Source organism: Lagenorhynchus albirostris, chromosome 9 (genome assembly GCF_949774975.1).
Source record: "Lagenorhynchus albirostris chromosome 9, mLagAlb1.1, whole genome shotgun sequence".
Classification (NCBI taxonomy): domain Eukaryota; kingdom Metazoa; phylum Chordata; class Mammalia; order Artiodactyla; family Delphinidae; genus Lagenorhynchus; species Lagenorhynchus albirostris.
This window is the reverse complement of record NC_083103.1, coordinates 71158907-71176525: the sequence shown is the minus strand read 5'-3', so window position 1 is coordinate 71176525 and position 17619 is coordinate 71158907. Positions and strand designations below refer to the sequence as shown.

The 17619-nt window shown below is 37.8% G+C and overlaps 1 protein-coding gene across 4 annotated transcripts in view; it reads right to left on the bottom strand.

Annotated features, from left to right (window-relative positions):
• Positions 1-3417: 3417 nt before the first annotated feature.
• The window catches only part of CEP57 (centrosomal protein 57), a 47055-nt gene continuing 32853 nt past the window's right edge, over positions 3418-17619 (bottom strand). Inside the window, exons 5-12 of one of the 4 annotated variants that reach the window (XR_009542513.1) lie at positions 17391-17507; positions 16200-16277; positions 13287-13394; positions 12660-12737; positions 7253-7491; positions 6315-6459; positions 4820-4946; positions 4499-4632 (exon numbers count right to left, since the gene is read on the bottom strand). Coding sequence is in view for 1 of the 4 variants with exons in the window: in XM_060160258.1 (XP_060016241.1) it covers positions 4402-4632; positions 6315-6459; positions 7253-7491; positions 12660-12737; positions 13287-13394; positions 16200-16277; positions 17391-17507 (996 nt within the window). In the remaining 3 variants the exon portion in view is untranslated. Of the gene's footprint in view, positions 4633-4819; positions 5806-6314; positions 6460-7252; positions 7492-12659; positions 12738-13286; positions 13395-16199; positions 16278-17390; positions 17508-17619 lie in introns of those variants that run through there. The other 3 variants (XR_009542514.1, XR_009542515.1, XM_060160258.1) reach the window with 3 other exon arrangements.

Below are 17619 nucleotides of genomic sequence, written 5' to 3'. Positions count from 1 at the left end.
AGAACCCTAAAGATGCTACCAGAAAACTACTAGAGCTAATCAATGAATTTGGTAAAGTGGCAGGATACAAAATTAATGCACAGAAATCTCTGGCATTCCTATATACTAATGATGAAAAATCTGAAAGTGAAATCAAGAAAACACTCCCATTTACCATTGCAACAAAAAGAATAAAATATCTAGGAATAAACCTACCTAAGGAGACAAAAGACCTGTATGCAGAAAATTATAAGACACTGATGAAAGAAATTAAAGATGATATAAATAGATGGAGAGATATACCATGTTCTTGGATTGGAAGAATCAACATTGTGAAAATGACTCTACTACCCAAAGCAATCTATAGATTCAATGCAATCCCTATCAAACTACCACTGGCATTTTTCACAGAACTAGAACAAAAAATTTCACAATTTGTATGGAAACACAAAAGACCCCGAATAGCCAAAGCAATCTTGAGAACGAAAGAAGGAACTGGAGGAATCAGGCTCCCTGACTTCAGACTATACTACAAAGCTACAGTCATCAAGACGGTATGGTACTGGCACAAAAACAGAAAGATAGACCAATGGAACAGGATAGAAAGCCCAGAGATAAACCCATGCACATATGGACACCTTATCTTTGATAAAGGTGGCAGTAATGTACAATGGAGAAAGGACAGCCTCTTCAATAAGTGGTGCTGGGAAAACTGGACAGGTACATGTAAAAGTATGAGATTAGATCACTCCCTAACACCATACACAAAAATAAGCTCAAAATGGATTAAAGACCTAAATGTAAGGCCAGAAACTATCAAACTCTTAGAGGAAAACATAGGCAGAACACTCTATGACATAAATCAAAGCAAGATCCTTTCTGACCCACCTCCTAGAGTAATGGGAATAAAAACAAAAATAAACAAATGGGACCTAATGAAACTTCAAAGCTTTTGCAGAGCAAAGGAAACCATAAACAAGACCAAAAGACAACCCTCAGAATGGGAGAAAATATTTGCAAATGAAGCAACCGACAAAGGATTAATCTCCAAAATTTACAAGCAGCTCATGCAGCTCAATAACAAGAAAACAAACAACCCAATCCAAAAATGGGCAGAAGACCTAAATAGACATTTCTCCAAAGAAGATATACAGACTGCCAACAAACACATGAAAGAATGCTCAACATCACTAATCATTAGAGAAATGCAAATCAAAACTACAATGAGATATCATCTCACACCAGTCAGAATGGCCATCATCAAAAAATCTAGAAACAATAAATGCTGGAGAGGGTGTGGAGAAAAGGGAACCCTCTTACACTGTTGGTGGGAATGTAAATTGATACAGCCACTGTGGAGAACAGTATGGAGGTTCCTTAAAAAGCTACAAATAGAACTACCATATGACCCAGCAATCCCACTACTGGGCATATACCCTGAGAAAACCATAATTCAAAAAGAGACATGTACCAAAATGTTCATTGCAGCTCTATTTACAATAGCCCGGAGATGGAAACAACCTAAATGCCCGTCATCGGATGAATGGATAAAGAAGATGTGGCACATATATACAATGGAATATTACTCCGCCATAAAAAGAGACGAAATTGAGCTATTTGTAATGAGGTGGATAGACCTAGAGTCTGTCATACAGAGTGAAGTAAGTCAGAAAGAGAGAGACAAATACCGTATGCTAACACATATATATGGAATTTAAGAAAAAAAAATGTCATGAAAAACCTAGGGGTAAAGCAGGAATAAAGACGCAGACCTCTTAGAGAACGGACTTGAGGTTATGGGGAGGGGGAAGGGTGAGCTGTGACAGGGCGAGAGAGAGTCATGGGCATATACACACTAACAAACGCAGTAAGGTAGATAGCTAGTGGGAAGCAGCTGCATGGCACAGGGATATTGGCTCGGTGCTTTGTGACAGCCTGGAGGGGTGGGATGGGGAGGGTGGGAGGGAGGGAGACGCAACAGGGAAGACATATGGGAACATATGTTTATGTATGACTGATTCACTTTGTTATAAAGCAGAAACTAACACACCATTGTAAAGCAATTATACCCCAATAAAGATGTAAAAAAATAAAAAATAAATTAAAAAAAAGTAAAAAAAATAAAAATAGAAAAAAAAAAAAGAAACCCTTATAATAAAGATGTTTCTAACACAGCTACTTGCAAGCTGTGTTCAGCACAGTGTCATTTTAGGGACTGGAAGTGATACCCACCCATTTTGTAATGCATGTTAAGAGGACATAATAAAGATACTTCCTGCAAAGCTAGCTGAAGCTGTGTTCAGCAGTGTTATTTCAGTGCATGCAAATGATACCCATTCTGTAATGCATGTAATGAAGAAAAACACTTGTAATAAAAGTGTTTCTAACAAATGTAAATCTAAAAAAAAAAAAGATAATCCATTGAGGTGTGTGGAAGCCTGCGAGGGTGGTCTTAGCACTTTTTATATATTTACACAAAACTTTTGAGTGGAGAGTTCTGTTTTATAACTTTATATTTATCTGTGAGTATTGGTTGCATAGGTGTACCTTTTTCCTTTATGATCAGGGATATAAAATTTAGAGGCCTGTGTGGTTAAGTCGAAGCTCCTGAGCCTCCTGTCACTTGTCTGCTTACCCTTCCATTGTCATCGGCATACCTCAACTTTTATGTACTAGTACTGCTCAGCTAGTCCCAATTCTCCCATATAAAGGGCAGACTCCTGCCTCCTTGCTTTTGTTCATTTTACCTTGTTGACCTGGAACTGTTCTCCCTTGGAGTTACTCCTGTTTTGTAGAGTTTAGGCATCATTTCCTCCTCCAGGATATGATCCCTGTTCATCACTCCCTTCTCTGCCATGCCTCACCTCCCTCTGTGCCACCGCCTCTGTGGTACACATGCCACCACCACACTGTACCGAAACATGTAATTCAGGTGTCTACAGCCCGCTTGTAAGCATACCTTGCTTGCTAAGGAAGAAAACTGTACATGTAAGCAGAGGTGTACACACAATTTTAGGAGATTCACAAATACCCCCAAATCTAAGGACACTTAATTAAAAACTTTGTAGACAATGAATTCAGTAAAAGGCCTAACAAGCTTAGTGCCCAGACAGCCACTACAATTCATGCTGTTGTCTAGATAAAATCCTAGAACTCCATTTCAATCCCAGGGGAGGCAAAAAAGGAATTGCTTTAATATCTAGTTAACATGTTCATTAGTACTCTTAAGAGTATCTTAACATTATGCCATGAGATAATCCAGTTTTGTTGGGCCTAGTATCTATGTAAGCATGAAAAAGGCAAGTAAATTATGTAGTAAATACCATATATTCTTACTGTTCCTCATAATACGTTAATGTCCTATTTAAAAGTGTATTTTTTTGATAGAATGCAACAAATAAAGCCTTTATTAACAGGCTGTTAAGGAAAATTTCAGTGTCCTTAAGAAAGCTGCTTTATTGATTTCAGTGGCAAATTTATAAAAAGTTAACATGTCTTGATCTATTCAAAATTGCGATTTACATTATTAACACAATGACAATTGCATGTGTACAGTTAATATTGCACTCACACTGTACACCAATAAAAGTAAATAGCCAAGGGGTTCTTCTAAGTTTTAAGATTAAAAACCATAATGCCTTGAAATAAATAGCATGATTACAAACAGGTATTATCTAAAAATACAAACATATATGCTTTACAACACCTCCCGTTCTCTCTTCATTCTAAAACCTCATTTACAATTTGTTTATAGTTTTAAACATGCTTTTGTAATCTTCACAGTTAACTGATTTAAAATGAATGCTTCGGTCTTCAAAAATTTTTAATGGTGGATTAACATCGATAAAGGTGTATTTAACACTGATCAATGTTTGAAGTGTCAAAAGAAAACAATCCTCTTAAATATGTATAAATATTTAAATACAGAAAACCTCCATCAATAGTTGAAACAAAGTACATTTAATGGTTGCATTGAAAAGGAGAAGTGGGCAATTCACGCCAGGGGAAGATTTAAAAATGAGACTTTTCAAGAAAACACTGCCTATGGGACAGCCTCATACTTTGATAATTTAAACCTCATTTTACTTAGATATATAGAGCTATTAAAAAAATCACACCCACAAGTAAAACATTGGTAATTTGTTTACAAAGTGCAATATCTCAGTACAGCAAATTCATCTCAAACAAGGAAACAGAGTACGTGTGGCTTCTTGGCCTTTAAAACTCCCCTGGTTTCCACTTAGATGGGTTAACATTTAGTTGTGATATGTAACACAAGAAGCCTATGTAATGAAGCTTGGGCCCCTCAATACCTGCTATTAATTAATTCCAACGTAAGAGTATGAGACCTGGAAAGTAAACTGTCAACATCTGATTGATGAGGTACGGATTATGTGAATAACATTTATGACCGGGTACCAGTCAGTAATCCCAACACAAACTATTGCTCTGTAATGAATTCTGTATGGTTTGCATGTCCTTCAATAACTGAAGATTTTTCCTGCTTTTTTCTCCAGGTCTCGGTTTGGCAAAGTCCTTCTTATTTGTGGTCCCTGTGGTTGCAGAAGAACGGCCACTGCTGTTTCCTTCTTCAAGAGTCTTTTTGGTGGTTCTTAATCCCCTCTTCTGCTTCTCCAACTTCTGTTTCTCCAGCTATACCAAAAAACCAAGGCAGGGAAAAAAGGAGAAATTAATGAAAACATATTTTTCTGAAAACTGTTATTTCTATGTCTCATACTAAAACACATATAATATATTCTGGGTTTATATTTTTAAAGGCTTCAAAAATCTATTGTACTAGTCATTTAACAGTGTTTAAAATATATAGTGACATAAACACCTGTAAGCAAGAGTCAACACATCAATTCTGGTGCTGCATCAGAAGTTAAGACTTGCCAAAGTGCAGCACAGGGTGAGTGAGAAGCAAGGGAGTTCGGGGGAAGGTCTCAGGGAGGCGGCAAAAAAATCTGACATGGGAAATGGAAGACAAGATTTTAATACACGAAGGAGAAAGGCATCCTAGAAACTAGTCTGCACAGACAAAGAAGCACGTTGCAGATGGATGAAGGGATGTGATGGTAATGTATTAATACTACGAAAAGGATTTTTAATTTTATTATTTCACCTTTTAGAATAATTTAATTTCACATAGGGAGCTTTATTTTTACTTTAGCTGCTGGCACACTGGTGTTCCATTAGAATAAAGTTTAATGTACAGGAAACAAATTAGATCATTACTCCTATAGGAATCATTTGCTTGTATTTATTGTTTTATTTTTAGTATGTGAACTTTGGAAAAAAATACTTATAAAGCTAGGTTTTGGACCCCAGTCTGCATCATACCTCTGCCATTTACCAGTGAGCCAGTATGTCCACTATGTCCAGTCACATAGTTTCATTTTAGGGTATGCCCACTTCCCAGGACCTTGGCTCCAGTTTCCTCATTTGTAAAATGAAATATATACTCACCTCATAAGCCTTCCATGAAAATTAAATAAGATGACATAGAGCACTCAGCATTGTGCCTATTACACAGCAACCAATTAATAAATGTCTGCCAACCTGTTCTGCTACCAGTCCTCTCCGTTTCAGTCAGCTGTACCACCGTCCTCTCCCTCCACATGATATCCAGCGGCAAGCAGCCCTGATAATTCTATTTCCAAGACTCACCTCAAATCTGTCTACTTCTCCCCAACTGCAGTCACCGGTGACCTCTGATCAAGATAAGCTTAAATGGCGTAGTTGGTCTCGCAGCCTCTCTCCTGTCTCTACCCCCTCCCGGCAGTGACAGTCTTCTCTTAAATACACCAGTCATTACACTTCTCTCTGGATGGAAACCCTGGAGTGTGACTTCCCATTGCACTTAGTAGATACTAAATACATGGTTGTTTTATTAATATAATTAGTAACATAAATGTAACTAAAGATCTTTTTCACATATTTACATCCGATTTATTCCTTTAGAAATTAAGAATTTCTAGGTGTTTTTAAAAAGACTTGGGTAAACTCGGAACCATTTAAACTCATCACAGAGGTAAAGCTTGTTCATATAAGAATATGAAATATATTCAGTACTTGGAAGATGTATTTTAGATTATAAAATCTACTCTGAGACTTCAAGACAGTGTCCTCTTTCTTAGCCTGCTTAACACCATTTCTTAATAACTAATGCAATGAATTAATAAGTGTCTACAGTGAAAAATACTTCCTGTAGCTTTCTTTCTATGATACACTTACAAGGGCATCAATTAACATATTTGAAGAAAAGGGGTTATTTTGTTCTGTTTTACTCTTGTTTTTTTAATTATTAGAAACGAGTTAAGGAAAACAGTTACCTGGGCTTGATATTTTCGAACTTTAGTTATTTGATTGGCCTTTGCCTCCATCCTGCCCACTAATGCCTCCAGTTCGCACTCTAGGTTGTCTTTCAGTTCAGTGGTTGGTGATTCTTGGATAAGTTTTGCAAGCTGCTGGTGGTCACTGTATAAAAAACAGGAGAGCCTGGTTAAGTTTCCTGTGTCAGCTGGTTAAGTCCACTACATCTCACTCACCATGGGACCATTGCTCTGCGCATTAAAAAACGACTCAATTTTGGGACTTCCCTGGTGGTCCAGTGGTTAAGACTTCGCCTTCCAGTGCAGGGGGTGCAGGTTCGATCTCTGGTCAGGGAGCTAAGATCTCAAATGCCTTGCGGCCAAAAAACCAAAACATAAAAAAAAGAAGCAATTCTGTACCAAATTCAATAAAGACAATGGTCCACATAAAAACAAACCTAAAAAAAAAAAAAGACTCAACTTTTAAAAATAGAGCAAAATTTTCCATATTATTAGTGATAGTGTAAAAGTTTAAAAAAGGTACTGGATGCAAATGCAAGAAGAGTTCTTAATTTCAAAGCACTTATTATTTATATCTCTACCTCCCCCACAAGAGCATTACATATGTAGAAAAGGAAAGTCTAGAGAAGGATCTTGTTCTTCAAACACTCAATTCCTAACTTATCAGTTACGTATAGCCAAAGTCAATGTAGATCAAGCTTCCAAATGTAAACCTTGGTCTCCAAAACATTTAACAGTTATAGAAAAAGGAGAGATTTCACCCAGAACAGTTGTATTGGTTAAAGTCCTAGTAACTTGTTCAGTGGTTGGTGCAAGGACTGTGTTCAACAAATATTTCTTAAAATATTGAAATATGACAGAATTAATAAAGTCACCAAGAAGTTAAATGAGGTTTTAGAACTAACTATAACTAAAAAAACAAAAAAACTGAAACTCACAAGCTCATTTGCCCAAATTCATCTTGTAAAGTCTCTAAGACTTCTGCCAGCTCTTCATTAATGCTGCTAGAGGGGGAAGGCGTTGCTGACTTCTTGCTTTTCCCACTTCGTGAAGACACTTGCTTTGCCAAAGGAACACTGCTGACTACTCGATCATTGCACAAGACTTTACTGTGTTGCTTCATTAGATGTAAGACATGCTGAACATTGGCTACCACAGCATGGCTAGGGCTGGTGGACTGAAGGAAAATGAAGAGAAGTAATTGAAGCCACATCCTCTGGAAAAATGTTTTCTCTTTCCCCCCTAAGCCTGGGTAAAAACACCCTCTCCGCCTCTGCAGAAAAGCCTGTGATACAAACCTCCTGGTGTACAGTGCATCTCCAGTCTCCCCTTACTCTCCACCTTAGTGTTATCTACTACACACCCATCTCTATTAGCTATGGACAAACATCCCAACTGTCCCCTGCTCCCAGTCTCTTCAGTCTCTAACTCCATAGTTCTATCAGTTATCCTCCAAAAATATTATTCTGATCACGTTCTTCCATTTGACACCCTTTAATGTTAAGCTCGTTGACTCTAATGTCCAAACTCCTCAGCACAGAAATCAAGGCGCTATAACACTAAGCTGCAACTTCTACACCTTGGCCTCATGTCCCACTATCTCCTACCTGCTCTCCACTATTTGAATGAACTGTATTTGCACATGCCATTTCTTTTGTGTGCCAATTTTTATACCATTTTTTTTTTTTTTTTGGCAGTACGCGGGCCTCTCACTGTTGTGGCCTCTCCCATTGAGGAGCACAGGCTCCAGACGCGCAGGTTCAGCGGCCATGGCTCACGGGCCCAGCCGCCCCGTGGCATGTGGGATCTTCCTGGACTGGGGTACAAACCCATGTCCCCTGCGTCGGCAGGCGGACTCTCAACCACTGCACCACCAGGAAGCCCCTATACCATTTTTAAAAACCCAGTTCAAATACATGATTTGTAAAGACTTTCTTAAAACATCCAGGTAATTAATTGGTCCATTCTCAGATCACCTATGGCATTTATCTCGATCACAGGATTTATCACAATATATTGTAATTGTGTTTGCATGTCTTTTTCACCTATTAAGTAGTGTAAGCACTTCCAGGTGGTACAGACTATTACCGTATTCATTTCTTTGTCCTCTAGTAGGAAGCATTAAGTTCATGTTTGTCACATAAGCAACAGGAAAAACCTGGTAGCCCTCTCAAAATTTTTGTTTTTGTTTTGAACACTGAACAAGTCTCAATGTGCAATTTCAATTTATAAACAGACGGTTGGGCCAACTTGGCTCCATAAGCTAGTTTAAAATGCAGATTCCTAGGTAGCATGCCAAACTCAATCAGTGTGTGGTCAAGGCTTAGAAATGTACATTTAAAAGTCTGCCAGTTGATTCTAATCAGCCAGGTTTACAAACCACTCAACTAAACTAAACAGATGCTCTTTTTATCCTAGTTTTTGTTGTTAGGTAGCAAACTGAATTTAGTAATATATATACAAAGATGTATATACCACATCCAAGTGGGGTTTATTCCAGGAATGCAAGGCTAGTTCAATGTTTGAAAATGAATCTATGTAATCCAGCATATCAACAAGGTAAACAAGAAAAATCACATAACCATATCATTTGATGAAGAAAAGCATTTGAAAAAATCCAACACCCATTAAGGGTATAAACTTTCAGCAAAGCAGGAACAGAGAAATTTCCTCAAGTTGACAAAGAGCACAAAGAACCTACAGCTAATATCGTACTTATCGGTGAAAGACTGAATGCTTTCCCCTGAAGATCAGCAAAACGGCAAGGATATCCACTCTCATCACTCTTACTTACAACATGATACAGGAAATCCTAGCCAGTGCAGTAAGGCAAGAAAGGAAATAAAAGGCACACAAATTAAAAAGGAAGAAATAAACTATCCTTATTTACAAATGACATGATTCTTCACATAGAAAAGCTTACGTAAATCCAAAAAATAATTCCTAGGACTAATAAGTGAATTCAGCAAGGTCACAGAATATAAGATTAACATAAAAACTCAAATATAATAAAATGATCATGTAGAAGCTGAAATTAAAACAACACAATTTATAATTGCTCAAAAAAATTTGTATATAAATCTGATAAAACAGGAATGGGACTAGTATGATGAAAATCCTAATGAAAGAAATCAAAGATCTAAATAAGTATGAGATGTACCATTCTCATGGGGTGAAAGACTCAACAAGGATGTCAATCCTCCCAAATTAATACAGTTCCTATCAAAATTCCAGCAAGACCTTTTCTTTGGTAGAGAAGTTTTTTCTAAAATTCACATGGAAAGGCAAAGGAACTAGAAGAGCTAAAAGAATCTTGAAGTTATTTTTCCTGTTATTTTTCCGACTCTATTTATTAAGGAAATTTTATGTCTTGAATCTAGTAATTAAAAAAATCGGAACGTGTATTTTGTCTTTTAAATTTCATTTTTTCTAGTAATTCACCTTTATTTCACTTTACAAATGTACTGGTTTATGACTCTATAAATAAAAATAAAAACTGGTCCTCCACAACAGATAAGTTTGGGAAACGCTCAGATGACAGCACATTCTTAGCTGTTTGAATATTTCACAAAAAGTACAAATTACAACTTCAAAAGACCTCAGGCTGAAAAGCCCTATGTTTGAACCTGTCCTGTTCAAGTATTAATGACTTCAGTGAGAATTACCAAAGATAGGCAAACTAAGTTTGGGGATAACACATACATAACGGAAAACTGAACTAGATTCTAATCTAATGTGGGATAGGGTGAATCAATTCCTGTAGTGCTCCATTTGATTAAAAATTCTGTATAAAAAAATCAACTCCACAAGTATAGGACCTAGATAGGCTGATGCTAAGACTAAGTAGAAGACCTGTTACTTCAGATGACTCTAGAATTAATGAGTGAAAGGGATGCTGTGGCTTCCCCATAACATTAATGTGATACTAGCCTGAGTTAACAGACTATCCAGAACATGACCAAGACACTCTATCCTGTGCTAGACACACCACATTTAGAGGACTATATTCAATTCAGGAAGGGAGTGAGGAGATGGTTAAGAAACTCATAAAGGGCTTCCCTGGTGGCACAGTGGTTGAGAGTCTGCCTGCCGATGTGGGGGACACGGGTTCGTGCCCCGGTCCGGGAAGATCCCACATGCTGCGGAGCAGCTGAGCCCATGAGCCATGGCTGCTGAGCCTGCGCGTCCAGAGCCTATGCTCTGCAACGGGAGAGGCCACAACAGTGAGAGGCCCACGTACCGCAAAAAAAAAAAAAAACTCATAAAGCATATCTTATGATGAATAGCTGAAGAAAAAGAATTATTTATAACCTAGAATAAGGAGATGAGAATAAAGATACAGTTATCTGGGACTTCCCTGGTGGTCCAGTGGTAAAGAATCCGCCTTCCAATGCAGGGGACGCAGGTTTGATCCCTGGTCTGGGAACAAAGATTCCACATGCTGTGGGGCAACTAAGCCTGTGTGCCACAACTACTGAGCCCGGGCGCCTCAACTAGAGAGCCCACGGGCCGCAAACTACAGAGCCCACATGCTCTGGAGCCTGCGTGTTGCAACTAGAGAAGAGAAAACCAGCACACCACAATTAGAGTGAAGCCCGCACACTGCAATGAAGAGCCTTTGCACCGCAACAAGATCCTGCATGCCTCAACAAAGATCCCACATGCTGCAACTAAGATACAACACAGCCAAAAACTAGTTAATTAAAACAAAAACAAAAAAAACCCCTTAATCTATTATCAATATAAGGTTTAAAAAAAGATACAGCTATTTTCTAAAGTTTTAAAATTTTCCTATAGTTAAGGGTTCATTTAGTCTATGTGGATCCCTGAGAACAGAAAAAAATACCAATGAGTAGAATTTATAGTGACAGATTTCATCTCACTTAAGAAGTTTCAAATAAAGCTGTCTAGAACTGTGAAGGGCTGTTTGAGGGTATAATGAGGTCTCATCAGTAGATGTATTTGGACAGAGTACATGACCATTATTCTGGATGCTTACATAACGAAAACATTGGACAGGGAACTGTACTAAGTGGGTCCCAAATCTAAATGAACATTAGATTGAGACTCGGGAACAACTGACTATACTTTCTAGGTCCCACACCCAGAAAATTCTGATTTATCAGAACTGTGGTGGGGCCTCGTAATCTGCTTTTTCAGATGCATAGTCAATGATTCTGATGCAGCTGGTCATCCTTTGAGAAACTTTCCAGCCCAAATCAAAGATTCTGTGGCAAAGTAGAAGAACCTTGGTTAGGAACAAAGGTTCAAAGATGAACCTTTTGACCTTGGTAGGTCAAAAGATGGTCTGCAATCTAAGGAGAGGTTAAATTTAGGGTAAAGGAAAGCCAACGACAAAACTTTTTAAAAGTGATTTGGCCGCACGCATCTACAAAGGGCAAGTGGAAAAGCTAGGAAATAGTTCATTCCCTAAGCTTTCACTGAGGATTTACTGTGGGGTTAAAATAAACAAATAGGGCTTCCCTGGTGGCGCAGTGGTTGAGAGTCCGCCTGCCGATGCAGGGGACATGGGTTCGTGCCCCGGTCTGGGAAGATCCCACATGCCGCGGAGCGGCTGGGCCCGTGAGCCATGGCCGCTGAGCCTGCGCGTCCGGAGCCTATGCTCCTCAATGGGAGAGGCCACAACAGTGAGAGGCCCACGTACCGCAAAAAACAAAAACAAAAACAAAAACAAATAAATACCTAAAATTAAAATTTACTCCTCAAGCTTCTCAAATTCACAATCTAGTTGGATACTCAAGGCATCTATAACCAGCAACACAAACATTAATGAAAAAGTGGTATAAACTAACACAATGTTAAGCACTTCTTAGAAATCACCCAGTACTTGCTGATATTTGATAAAATTATCATCTCCACATTTTTAAGCACTAAAGGAACTTAAGATTCAAGTCTATGTATGACTGCTTCTTGGAGAATGAATCCTATACGTAATAAGCATGTGAGGACAAAGAGGATGTGACTTCTTTTCATTTAAATATCTATCTATATCTAAATATAAATCAACAGGGCTGATCCTAAAAATCCAGTGCTACAAATATACTATTTCCTATCTGCAACCACACCTTCTGCAAACCAGAGTCTCTGCTTTTGCTCCTAAGTTCCCTTCTGCATAGACTCTACCTGCTTTAAAGTGTCCCCCCAGTCTCCTCCCTGCTCCCCCAGTCCCATAAAACTTTCCTTCATCTCATTCTCACATCACTATGATCCAACTGGTAAAAAAGCAGAAAAATATTTCCGCCGTTTATAGGTATACAGGCAGATGAGTGGATTTAATTCAAAGATCTAAGTTGTACAAAAAAAGCCAGAGTTCGACCAACTCACCTTTCCAGCTACAAATGGCATATCACCCAAGCATAATCTATAATGTGGTTGTGCGGCAAAATAGTTCCTAGAACCTTTCTGCATGGAAAAGAAAAAAGAAGAGCAATTTTACTCACATGATGATAAAAGCTGGCCATATAGGACTAACCTGAAACTTCAGCTTACTGCTGGGCTACTGCTTGTTTTATCTCTATAGGCATTATGGTCTGGAGTTCCTAATAATGCTCGTCACCACATATCCTAGCCTAGGAAAGGCTAGGAAAGAAAAAACAGTTCCTGACAAAACATCAGTTACAGTCTCAGTAGAGAAACTGTGTGTGTGTGTGCACGCGCACGCGTGCATGTGTATATACACAAACTTTTAAGTGCAAAAGATAATGCGATACTGAACAATAACTAACATTTGTGCGGTGCTGTGTAGTTCTAACACCTTCATATATATTATCTCACTGTCAGGGTGAAAATTTAGAAGTAGGTATTACTTATCCCCATTTTCCCAATGAAGAAACTGAGAATGAAAGAGATTTACTCATCCAAGGTTGAAGTACCACATGGTTTATAAGTGTTTTCACATAAACTACGCCAAGTAATAACAAGCACTTTGACTTAATGGTTATTTTTTCATACCTTTTCTGGTGGTTTTGACTTCTTTTTTTTAATTCTTTTTGCATTGGGAACACATGAAGTTGCCTTATCTTCAAAGATAAGTCTATTTCTTTCTAGACCAATCTGCAACTAGGAAAAATATGAGAGCCTAAAGTTAATACTGTAGGAATAAAAGCTATGATTCAAATTTGAGATCTGCCATGTAAAGGCCTGTTAAAAAAACCTACAGTAGTATCGTATAGTATAGAATGAAAAACCCATCATAGCTGTGTAGCTATATCTGGAATCAATCCGTCAACATTTATCCAATATTTTAAATCAATACCACTCTCTCAATGTACTTAAAGTGCTGTCCTATAATTTGTCCTTTCACTTAGCCTGGAAACGTTTAGCTCCTTATTTGAGGTTGGTCCTTAAATTATATCTAATGAGTTAAAGGCAGTATTTCTAACTCCAAACCAATGTTTCAACATTTTCTTCTTGTCACGCACAGCATATACAACAACGTTAGACACAAAGCAGCTGGAGAACAAAGTACAATTTCTTCCTCTTTTAAAAACTCATACACTTAACAATGTAAGAAAAAGGAACTGGAAATCTATGTCCAAAACAACTGGGAGGTATATCAGAGAATGTTATCAAGCCCTTTTCTCTAGAAGCTTAGTAACTACATTAATTTAATATGGTAGAAATTCCATAAACAATTACTAAGGATTTCAAACAAGGACTGCTGTTTTCAACTTTCCTTAAAAAATTAATTACATACATATACACAGGTATGTGTGTGTTCGTGTGTGTCTGTGTTCATGTGTATTTGTCTAGAATAGTGGTTTTCAAACCTGCCTATGTATCAAAATTGTTTGGAGTTTATGAGAAAATTCAGATTGTTAGGTGCCTCTCCAGACATCATGATTTTAAACATTCCAGGCTGAGGAAATTTTTTTTTTTTTTTTGAGGAAATTTTTATTTTAAAAGTATTTTAAAGTTCTTCAGGAAATTATGATGGAGCTCAAACACTCAGAACCAATGGATTAGTTAAAAGAAATCCTGAGATCATTACTAATGCTTCCCACAATGACTGCATTCTTTAGGGATAGAATTTATTCAGTGACAAAGGAACACAGGGATTCCTACTCTCAGGAGTGTCTACATTCCCACACATCTAACGATGCTTTATACGTAGTAAACTGAATGGACATAATTCCATGAACATGAAATCACTACTCTGGAAGACCTATGAAGCCAATGAGTTTGAAGAGTATACAAAACAAAAAAAATGTGAACTATTTTAAGTTCCTAAGTTCTTCCCAGTAGCTGTCATATATTTGTGTGGCAGAGTTTTAACATTTGTAAGTGCTTTCATTATATTTCCTCTTGTTGGAACTCTCCAACATTAAGAAGATGTAAAATAAAGACCAGTATCAGTGGTAAAATCCCAAGCTCCGAATGGTTACATATCTCGCCCAGGACTACACAAATTATGGTTAGACTTGGAACCATGTATCAACCCCGGCCCCTGTTCTACCACAACAGTGTTCACTATCAGAACTCAGAACTCAAAACCTTTACTGATATATTATCAGTAATAACTGATTTGTCCCAACATTTTGCCTGCTAAATACAAAATAAAACTACCACAAAATAATTTTTTAAATTCATAAAATAATGAACTTGTTAATTCTGTATTCCATGTATAGTAGAACTCACCACCACCACAGTGTATATAAAGCATAACTTTAAAGTTTGCATGTTATGAGTGAGGAAACAAAGGCACAGTAAAGTGGCCTACCTACCCTAAAAAGTGGAATGGGGAGAGAAATCAAGTAATTTCAAAATTTGTTGGTGGTCAAAAATAAAGCCACATGACTATATAACTCAGAAAGCACAGAGAGGTAAAAAGTACATACAAATTGATCAGAAGGTAAATATTTGAGAAAGAAAATATATCGCGTTTAATAGAAAGAGAATATGTTAAGTCAATGAATTCTGGGAAGCACTGGAAAAAATAGACAACATAACAAAGATGAAATAATAGATGTTTATAGTCCTGCGACCACATTTATGAAGTGAGCCCAGGACACCGTTGGCATCTGGCCACAACCTGAACTGCAGAGCCTCCTCTCCTAATTGTTTTGGAATCAGGACCTGCTTTTTGTGTTAATATTATGAGAAAAGATACATGTAAATGTTATAAAACTTAAAGACTTTGGAAGGGGAGGGGCAATAAACAAGAGGTATTTGAATTAATAAGCTCACATGGGGAGAGTCTTCAGTTATAAACAGAAGTATTTTATTTAGCCTGTAAGATTTGTTGGATATAGAAATGTTGCTATATCTTCTAGAAATGCAGTTCTAGTTGGTATATATAAACTCAATGATTCTGTGAATTCACACTGCCTCACCTATTCTACCTGGTGGCCACTGCATGGGATAAAAATTCAAGGCTAGAAATGAGGAGAGCTCATTTTCCTTATATGGTGGCTTTTGTAAATTAGTATGGGTCACCACCTGTTGTGTAGCCCACTACCTCAGCTACTGTCCTGGTGTCTCGAGGCCACCAAAAAAGGGAAGCACTTACAAGCAGGATACTGAATGAGGCTTTCAAACATTTCCAATAGTGACTAATGTGAAAAGTTTTAGATGATTACATATTATATTATGTACACAGTCGCTGATATTTTTTAGTCTATTGATTTAAAAAAAAAATAAAGCTGATAGAAAGCCCACAATTTAAAAAACCCTAAAGAATTGCTCAGCTTTTACTTTCTGTCTGTAAAAATATGTTTATAGTTTTCCATATTAAGCTAAGCCTGCAAATTTATATATTGGATCATTCCAAATTATAAATAATCAAAGCAGCGCACATCTACATCTATTTATATATAAAGAGTAGCATGAAATGTGAGGAGCCTACCTGCTCACATTTCAACTTACCTGGGCTGCCTTAGCTTGCATACGTTTCCTTTCCTGTTCTTCTTGATGGAGTTTTGCTTCTAACTCTTGCATTTTTTTCTAGTGATAAAAATATTAAAAGTGATAATAGTGAAAAGAGTTTCAGTGTCTATTTGTAAAATTTTTATCCATGACTCTCCTTTGCAATTCCACAGAATTATGGGTAAAATTCACGGGCAAAGAACACAGCCTCTGTATGAAGCCATATAGGCTACAACAGCGGTCCCCAACCTTTTTGGCACTGGGGACCGGTTTCTCATGGAAGAAAATTTTTCTACGGATGAGGTTGGGGGGGGATGGTTCAGGCAGTAATGTGAGCCATGGGGAGCAGCAGATGACGCTTTGCTCGCTCACCCACCACTCATCTGCTGTGTGGCCCAGTTCCTCATCAGTTGGGGACCCCTGGGCTACACGGAAGCTGAATCTGAAACTTTATAGTCTCAGTGGTATTAAATACTTCCCAAATGAATCAATTAAGACTAAAATTAGGACTTCCCTGGTGGCGCAGTGGTTGGGAATACACCTGCCAAGGCAGGGGACACAGGTTTGATCCCTGGTCTGGGAAGATCCCACATGCTGCGGAGGAACTAGGCCCATGCGTCACAACTGCTGAGCCTGAGCTCTAGAGCCTGCGAGCCACAACTACTGAGCCCACATGCCACAACTACTGAAGCCCATGTGCTCTAGGGCCCACGTGCTGCAACTACTGAGTCTGTGTGCTGTAGCTACTGAAGCCCGCGTGCCTAGCGCACATGCTCTGCAACAAGAAAAGACACTGCAATGAGAAGCCCGTGCACCACAAGGAAGAGCAGCCCCCGCTCACCACAACTAGAGAAAGCCCGCGCACAGCAACAAAGACCCAATGCAGCCAAAAATAAATAAAAATTAAAAAAAAAAAAAAAAACTAAAATTAGTTCAGAGAACAAAAACGAAGTGATACAAGCCTTAAGGATACTCAAAAACACTTCATCTTTCAACATTTTCAAAACGAACTCCTTCCTTATGTACACTAAGATGATAAAATGTGAACTTTCTCTCCAAATTTACATTTATTCCTTTAAAAAAATTCCCATATGTTTCTTTGCTACAAGGTCACTTTTTTTCCTATAAAATATCCAATTTTACATAAGAACCAATATTATGCATTGATGAGTATAAAAGATTCTCACTGACTTCTGCAAGGGCCTGCATTGTGGTAAGCTTGTTATACTCCTGTTCAAGAAGATCCAATTTTTCAAGTTGGTTTTGAACATGCGTTTGATCATGTTGTCGTTCTCTTTCTAGGGAAACCTGGGAAACAATATTAAATACAGCATAATAATTTGACAAAAAACTGAAAAACTAACACTGAGAGTACTATGCTACTTGTCTGGCTTTTATTTATTTTTGATTATTCAAAGTT